Genomic DNA, 9193 nt, shown 5'->3' with positions numbered 1-9193 from the left:
ACTTTAGTAATTGAGAACGTAATTGTAATTGACTTTCTGAGGATAAAAAATAATTGTAATTTCATTGTGATTGGGAAAAAAATGCTGGTCACTGTAATCGTAATTGAACTATAATTGAGCATGGGTAATTGAAGATGTAATTGTAACTGAAACATGTAATTGACCCACACCCTGATTGTAACTGAACTTTAGTAATTGAGAATGTAATTGTGATTGACTGGTCAGAAAGCAGACTGCACAGCACATGCACGTACCCGGTGCACGTGCTGTGTGTGAAACGTTAACTGGTAACGGACACCGCACAGTAAGCTCACGGCGAGTCTGGACCAGTAGCCCCCCCAACTCCCCTTCCCTCTTCCTCCTCCCCCCTCCCGCTTCACACGTCGTCACTCCAAGTCCAAAAGTGTCCCGCTCGCTGATTGGCCGCAGCACTTGGGACGTTAGTATTGGTGCACAACATGTGTGTGTGTGTGCGTGTGTGTGTGTGTGTGTGTGTGTGTGTGTGTGTGTGTGTGTGTGTGTGTGTGTGTGTGTGTGTGTGTGTGTGTGTGTGTGTGTGTGAGATGATCAGAGGCTGCGGGAGGAGGTGGAGGAGAAGGAACTGCCGACAATGACGCACCGGGGCTCCGATGCACCGCGTGCACGTGCACATGGTCTCCAATCGTTCCCCAAACAATAAGAAATACCTGTGATACCTTAAATAGAAGCATGTGTTAGGGCTGACGGTGCAGGTGGACTCAGACACAAAGAGAAAAACAGATCTTAGGATGGAGGAGCAGAGGGACCGGACCGGGACCGGGTCGGACAGCAGTGAGGCGGACAGCTCCTCTCCACCCCCCGGCCCTCCGTCACAGCCCGTCCCGGCCCTGCTGCAGGCCGCTCCCCCGGTCCACAGAACCACCAACTTTTTCATCGACAATATTCTCCGGCCGGACTTCGGCTGCAGTAAGGAGCAGGGACTGCAGGGCGCAGGCGCACGCAGCGCACAGGGCGCACGGGCGTCGGACCGGGCCGTGAGCAGACCCGGCCTCCCCCGGACCCCGGGCCAGGACTCCAGCTGCAGCAGCGACAGCTCCTCGTCCTCCGCCTCCCCCGCTGCGTCTCTCAGTCCCACTAAAAGCTTCGGCCTCGGGGGACGTGGAGCCGCGGTTCCCTCCGGTGACTCCACCGGGACCAGCGGGTGCGTAAAGGCCGCGCAGAGGAACGGGACCGAGCCCAGCGGGACCGACACGGAGACGCCCTCCCCGGAGAGCCAGCCGCTGCTCTGGCCTGCCTGGGTTTACTGCACCCGGTACTCGGACAGACCCTCATCTGGTAAGACCAAAGATCCGCGAAGACTCCCCTGAGTTTCCTCCTGCTTTTTATATGGTAAATATTATATATGTATTAATTATAATAAATGCACTGTGATAAACAAACTGCAGTAGAGCCTATTGTTAACTAGAATATAAAATAGAGAAAATGAATTCATATGAAATAAAAACTATAAAGATAGTTAAATTAAATATAGTTATATCAGATTAAAAACGGAGGATTTTAAATAAGCGTCTGTTACGTTCTAAAAAAAAAAAAAAAATCATTATTAAATCGAAAAAATATAAAGGTGAAAAATATTATTTCAACGTGTGTTTGATAAAAAAAAAAAAAAAAAAAAAACGTAGTGCAAATTGTCTGTTTTTTATCTTCTTCGGCAAATATAAGCCATCCCAAAAAAAAGACGGAAAAACATTTTTCTCTTCCATAACTAATTATTTCAACAAAACGAAAGTAAAACAAAACACACAAAAGTAAAATCTGTTAATTTTACAATTCATGCAAAGCTCCTGATTTTATTATTGACGCTCTGACAAAAAAAAAAGAAGAAAAAGAAACAAATATAAATAATATTAGAGATATAACATTGTTATTTGTTTTTTCCACATAACTTTTAGGTTGTGGTTTCTTGTTTTGATATTAAAAATCTAAATTTGTGAAGAAAAACGGGTCGCACCGTTAACGGAGACGCGCTCCGTTGCGCACCGGCTGCAGATATAAAGGACTCCATGGTTCGGTCTGTTGGTGCTGGATGGAGATCTTCATTCTTTAGACACAGACTGCACTCATTATGGCTGAGCTCACTGAACAATCAGTTTCATCAGAATAGCTTTAGGATTTACTGACTGCGTCTCTAAATGAGATTAAAACACATAAATCACGACTAATTCAATGAATAAAGTCTCTAAAATTGAGAAATGTGCGGAAATTATAATTATTAGAAGATTTAGTATAAGCTTTAGATTATTCTGTGACTGTGTATTCTACGGTGATATCATGCAAAATTATTAGTGTTCGTTTTTGTTTGTTTATTCATTTACATGTTTACAGACAATGCATACAACCGCGTTGATATGCATTTGATATACATTATTATTATTATTATTATTATTATTATTATTATTATTATTATTATTTTCTAAACATTTAGCGGGTTAGTGAAAATATATTACGAATCATCAGCATGTTAATGTATCGAATCATAATTAAATTTGGACTCAAGAATTTTTGATTGTCATTTTGTGCATAACAGCATTTATATAATGTCTACGCAAAAACATCCCCAAGTCTCTAATTAAGCCCTTTAAATGAATAAGTATAGAGAAACAGAATTTTTTTTTATAAAAGAATAAAAATAGAAACACACCAGTAGAATAAAAACGTTAAAAAAAATAAATAAATAAGCATGAAGTTTTATTATTATTGTGCAGGACACGTGCACGTATGAAATGTATATTTCTCGTGCAGTTGGACAATGACCGTCTGGATGCTTGTATTGATTAAATCCATTTATTGTGAGTGTTTAGTGGAGCATGACGCACTGCTACATATATATATTTATGTTTCCGCTCTCGTCTTTTCGCCCCTACTGCAGGCCCACGGACACGGAAACTGAAGAAGTCGAAAAGCAGCAAAGAGGACAAGCGGCCGCGCACGGCCTTCTCCGCCGAGCAGCTGCAGCGGCTGAAGACCGAGTTCCAGGTGAACCGGTACATCACCGAGCAGCGGCGCCAGTCCCTGGCCCAGGAGCTCAACCTCAACGAGTCCCAGATCAAGATCTGGTTCCAGAACAAACGAGCCAAGATCAAAAAGGCCAGCGGATTTAAGAACGGGCTTGCACTGCAGCTGATGGCGCAGGGACTGTACAACCATTCCACCACCACCGTCCAGGAGGAGGACAAGGACGACAGCGACTAAGGACGCATGCTCCAGAGCTGCCTCTGCAACAAACCAAAGATCTCTCACACGCGCCCATCACGCGCATTTGCTCCTGTTTCCCTCTGGGCGCGCACTGGATTAAAACCGTCCAACAAAAAACACATTTTACGCACATTTTACGCACGGACCTTCAGATGTCCAGATGTGTTCCTGTAGGATGGGAAGCCAAAAAGAAGCTGCAAAAAAGCGTGTTTCCCCCCCACTCACAGATATTAGACTGAAAAGTGTGGAAGTCACTCTATGACACGCACAAAACCTAAAAAAAAAAGGTTTATTGAAACAAAAAACAAATGCATTTGCAGTGTTTCTTTTTAAAAATGTGGTGTACATACAGAATAGTTTATGCTACATTCTGTATAAGCTACATGTAAAGTATTTAAATGATGAGGTATTCATTTTATACGGTTAAGGATTAGGGCCAATTTTGATGGAGAAAATAATTTTGGGCAAAATTAGAATAAAGTGGAAATGTCGAGAGTAAAGTTGAAATATAATGATGTTGTGATTAAAGTCGAAAGTTTGCTTAATAAAGTCAAATCTACGGAAGCTGACTAGGGCCAATTTTTCAGATGTCCAGATGTGTTCCTGTTGGATGGGAAGCCAAAATATGCTAAGTTGATGCTAGGCTACATGTAAAATATTCAAACGAATTAGGTATTCCTTTTAATAATTACGGAAGCGGATTAAGGCCAATTTTGATGGAGAGAAAATAAAATCAAAATACAAATTTAAATTTTGAGAATAAATTTGAAATTATATCTCGAGATTAAAGTTAAAAAAAAGAAGATTAAAGGCGAAATTTGGAAAATAAACTCAAAACACAATATTATGATAAAAATCTATGGTTTGCTCATAAAGTTAAATCTATGGAAGCTGATTAGGGCCATTTCGCCATACGACAACAGTCTCCATCAAAACTGTTGCTGAAAATTCAAGATTAAAGTGGAAATGTCGAGAATAGTTTAAATGTCGAGAATAAAGTGGAATTTTAATGTCGAGATCAAAGTCGAAAAGACAAGATTGAAGCTGAAAAGTCAAGTTTAAAGTTGAATTTTATAGAATAAAGTTCAAATTTTGAGGATGAAGTTGAAATTTGACTTCAAGATTGAAGTCAAAATGTCGAGATGAAAATTTAAATATGTTGCGATTCAAGTTGAAAAGACAAAATTAATAATGTTGAGAATAAAGTAGAAATGTTGAGATTAAGTTCAAATTTTGAGAATAAAGTTTGAATATAATGTCGAGAATAAAGTTGAAAAGACAAGATTAAAGTAGAAATTTCAAAAATAAACTCAGTTCAATGTCGTGATAAAAGTCAAAGGTTTGCTAATAAAGTGAAATCTACGGAAGCTGACTATGGCCAATTCAGCATTCAAACCTTCAATTTTTATCATGTTGTATTTTTACTTCTTTTTTTGAAATTTTTACTTTAATCTCGACATTATATTCCAACTTTATTCACAACTTTATTCTTGATGTTTGCCCAAAATTGTTTTCTCCATCAAAATTAGCCCTAATCCGCTTCCGTATTTTTTTTAATATAAATAGGAAATGCATCAATATTTTATTTTTTTTTTTAAATCAACATTATAAACCTTTATTTTTGTTCTTTTCTAAACTGAGGAAATCATCCAAACAAACGGTTATTTGTGTCGTTCATTCGGGTTCAGTCAGTGTACCACATTTAAACTGTTTCACAATAAAACGTTTTTGTATATTGGGGAAATTCCCTTCCCTGACCTTATTTTTATATCTCTAACTAAGGTGTGTATGACGGTCTCACTTCATCGAGAATATTATTGAGTCCATATATTTATGGCCTTTTGGAAACGAGTGGATTTTACACTAAAGAAGAAAAAGAAGAAGAAAAAAGAAGAAGAAGAACGGGCTGCTCAAAGCTTCCTCGAGCATGAAATTGCCTCCGACTCTCCTTGTTCATCCATTTCATCCATTTCATCACTCCTCCTGAAAGCAAAATACAGAAGTGCTGGGATGGGAGACAGAAGAAGAGGGATCTGTGCGTGAATGCGTGTGTGCGTGCGTGTAACACCCGCGGGTAAGAAAAAAAAAACACAGCTGAGGAAGAAAATACATATTTAGTGCAGAAGCAATACAAAAAACAATATGTATATTCAAGTTAAATATCTTTCTTATCATTTTTGTTTTTAAATTGCACTTTTTCGTTTAATATATTTGGAGTTTGGCGGAAAAAAAACGTCGTTTTTCTTTTGTTTATTGGTTTTTTTCCCCCCTTAATTGTCAAATTTGGCAAATTAATGTTCTACAATATCATTCCTTATTCTGTGATGTTTTTTTTTAAATGATTATTTCAGCTTTAAACTGCTTTATATTTGTATTTATTGGAATAGTTACGTCCAGACATGGGCAACTGGCGGCTCGGGGGCCTAACGTGGCCCTCAATCTAATCCCCAAAAATTGTATTTCAAGAAGTTGGAAGGAACATAAAGCCCAATATATATACATATACAAAATAACTACCAAAACACACAAAGTAGGCTACACGAATACACAAAAAAAAAACAAAAAAAAAAAAAAACAAAGACAGACACAGCAACTACTTCAATAAACAAAATGACAACAAAAACACACACATTTCCAACACATTACAGAATAGTTCCAGAGACACACAAACTGTCAACAAAATTGCACAAAATGACAGGAAAAGACAGAAAACAGTAACAAAAATACAGAAAGTGACCCCAAAAACACAGAAATCGACAACAAAAATACAGAAAATAAGAGAAAAATACACTAAATTACAACAAGAACATAAAAAAATAAAAACAAACATAATTACTGCAATGACACACAAAATGACTAAAAACTGACAGTACAATACAACAAAACCACAGACTAAAACCAAAAGAGGACAAAACCCTTTTCCCCCCTGTATTAATGCTCAGATCGGTTATTATTCTATTGTTGATAATGTGGCCCTCAGATCAGATACAATCACATTTTATGGCCCCCAATGGCTAATGAAGGTGAAGTTATTTAAATATGATGTTGGGAAGCCATCAAATCAGAAGCACTGATTTAGTGTCAGCCTTTACCTTTTTTTTAATTTAAATTTAAATTTTATATTTGGCAGTCTTCAGGGAAAAAAACACCTCTCGTAAACTGCGGATTAAAAAAAATAAAATGATTAACAAAGGGATAAAAACTTAAAACGTAAGTGTAGCTACAACCTAAAACACACCTTTCAGCTTGTTGGCTACACCTTTCATTTTTCCCAAGCGGTTTGATTACGAGTGTCAAACTCGTGGCCCGGGGGCCAAATCTAACCCTTTGAAGCATCCATTCGGCCCGCAGGAGAAAATAAAAATGACAGAAAAACATGAATCATTGTGTAAACGAAACTTAACAATATTTGCAGGTGCTCACAGTTTTCCTAGTGCTTATATCACACGATTGCAGTCAATGATATATTAAAACAGTTGAAAAAACACTACATTTTTTCATAGTCCTTCAATTTTTCTTAAATTATGACGTAATCTTTCCCTTAATTTTTTTCGGTCACAAAATCGAGGAAATTTAAAGTGAAGATCCTGTTGGGACTGATATCTGTCATTTTTGTATTTTATGTATACTTATAGAAGTGCAAACTCGAGAGCAATAATGTTGAAATTACTCGTTTTCCTGCTTAGATTCTGTGGCCCACTTGAGATCAAACTGCTCCATATTTGGCCCTAGAACTAAAATGAGTTTGACACCAGTGTTAGATTATCAAATAGGCTAGAGTTTACCTTTAGGATGAAAACAAAGACAACAGTCTTTTAAAGAAAAAATAAAATAAAATACCATAAATATATACAGTAAATGGCATTTTTAAACGATTTTATTTGTTTTCTTTTTTAAATTAAACAGAATCATTTGGTGTCAGTGTTTTGGCTGTGATGATGATATTTCATTTACTTTCTATTAATTCAGATCTACATTAGCCTCAGCCTGATTATCATTTACTGTAAGCTATTAACACGTATAACAATTTATTATCCACAAGAACAAAACACACAATTATTAACCTTAATTACATCACAATGACAACTCCCACAATATCTTCATTAAAACATATTTAAAATTATTATGAAACATTGCTAAGACATGTTATCAATTTATTTATTTCTCATACACACATTTATTGTGAGCTATACTTTCTATATTACTTTCTCAGGTGAAACAGAAAAAGCCAATTTCTAATTCTTCACATTGTCATTTATTAATGAATCTATTTTGCTGCTACAACCTCTACTTCAGTGTTTTTCAACTTTGGGGTTGTGACCCCATGTGGCGTGACCTGGATTGAAAATGGGGTATCCTGAAATGTCTAGTAAATGATAAAAAAATACTCAGAATAAAATTATATATATATATATATATATTTTTTTTATTAATACATTATTATTTTTTACCTCACATAATCTCAAACAAGTTTTCAGTTCAAATAAAATGCAGTAATGTAGTGTATCTTCGTCCACTAATCCTGTAAAACAAAAACAAACCTAAAATAATATGAAATAAATAAAACAGACCCATCAATCACAGCGCTGGAAATTAGCACATCAAAACTAACATTGCTCATCACAAAATTAGTCACTTCTAGTAGTAGTAGTAGTAGCCCCGCCCACATCCTCTACCACGAGAGTGGTCGACTGTATAAAAATTTATCCAGTGACTTTGTTCATTTGTCACTCATGGATTTATTCATTTTGGCTCTGAACCCTGTCTGAGTGTCAGTGTGGAATGTATGAAGCACTGTCTGCTCGGTCGTGTGTACTGTCCAAAGGAGCCCTGTCCATGCTAGCTGCTACATAGTTAGCATTGAGGTGGAAAAGCTCCGCTGATCCACAAACTCTTTCTTGCACAATTTGCACACAACTGGGCTTTAGTTTTCCATCCAGTGTGTGTGTTTTTTTTTTTAAACTATAATTAATGCGCACAAAGACTCCCCAGCGTCTACCGTTGAAGCCGGTGCATCAGTATTTATGCGGGTATACCAGGAACACACACAATGGGGAAAAGTGCGCAAAAAAAAAACAATTAAAGAGATTAATTTTTTTAGCACGTACATTTTTCCTGTGATTAATGAATCGCAATTAACATGTTAAGGTGACACCCCTAATTAAAACCTATATTTTCATTGATTAGGTAGCCTAACAAGGTAACTATAGATAGGAAAGAAATTAGATGACAGTTGTTTTTAGTGTATTTTACAGCTGGTTTAGGACCTGTTAGCATTAGAGATGCTAACAGAAAGCTAACACAAATGGAAGGTTAACTTTTATTAGGTTATTTGTTTAAGACTCAGTAATTGTGATTAATTGTAATTGAAAATGTCAATGTAATTGACTTTCTGAGGATAAAAGAAATATTGCAATTGAATTGTATTGAGGAAAAATGTTAGTCACTGTAATCGTAATTGAATTGTATTTGAACGTGGGTAATTGAAAACATAATTGTAACTGAAAAATGTAATTAACCCCAACCCTGTCCTCCATCTTCATCAGGTCGTGGGCCTTGGATGGCTTGTAGTTGGGTAATGTGGGAACCTTTTCCATGGCTACAAGATGGATTGATTTGCTGCTTTTTCTCTTTGCATCATTAAAATAATATTTATTATTATTTAAGTATAGCATAGTCAGCATGGAGTGACGTTATGATGATATATCTGCCTGTAAGGCATCCAAACATTGCTCACTGCGTGCAAAGCGTTTCTCTTCCCTTCCAGCTCGAGCTGGGTTTCCATTACAGTTTTTTGCAAAATAAAAGAGATGTTTTTTTAAATTTCACCAAAAATATAAATGTGCTTTGAAAGTATTTCCATTGATGGTTGTTTTGGGGGAGGAGCCTGGTAATTCTGCTGAAATTTCATCTCGTGAAACTTCTCTGCAGGAATACGGACGCTCCAAACCTCCTTAGA

The 9193-nt window shown here is 36.9% G+C and overlaps 1 protein-coding gene across 2 annotated transcripts; it reads left to right on the top strand.

The window, feature by feature from the left end:
• Positions 1-568: 568 nt before the first annotated feature.
• On the top strand, positions 569-4434 carry en1a (engrailed homeobox 1a). Of its 2 annotated transcripts, none has more exons than XM_028436566.1 (2): positions 569-1314; positions 2909-4434. In XM_028436566.1, exons 1-2 carry the CDS (start codon positions 768-770, stop codon positions 3229-3231), a joined length of 870 nt encoding a protein of 289 aa, XP_028292367.1. In that variant the 5' UTR covers positions 569-767; the 3' UTR covers positions 3232-4434. The 2 variants fall into 2 exon arrangements, with proteins under 2 accessions (XP_028292367.1, XP_028292366.1); XM_028436565.1 differs by having other exon boundaries at positions 2906-4434.
• The last annotated feature ends 4759 nt before the right edge of the window (positions 4435-9193 follow it).

This window comes from Gouania willdenowi, chromosome 21, assembly GCF_900634775.1.
Source record: "Gouania willdenowi chromosome 21, fGouWil2.1, whole genome shotgun sequence".
Lineage (NCBI taxonomy): Eukaryota > Metazoa > Chordata > Actinopteri > Blenniiformes > Gobiesocidae > Gouania > Gouania willdenowi.
Note: the sequence above shows the minus strand (reverse complement) of the source record. Positions and strands in the feature narration are given on the sequence as shown.

Bases quoted from the DNA above. Each gene is read 5' to 3' on its own strand.
- en1a (XM_028436565.1), top strand. From the start codon at position 768: ATGGAGGAGCAGAGGGACCGGACCGGGACCGGGTCGGACAGCAGTGAG. The intron at 1,315-2,905 runs GTAAGACCAAAG...TCGCCCCTACTG, and splicing joins CTCGGACAGACCCTCATCTG to CAGGCCCACGGACACGGAAA.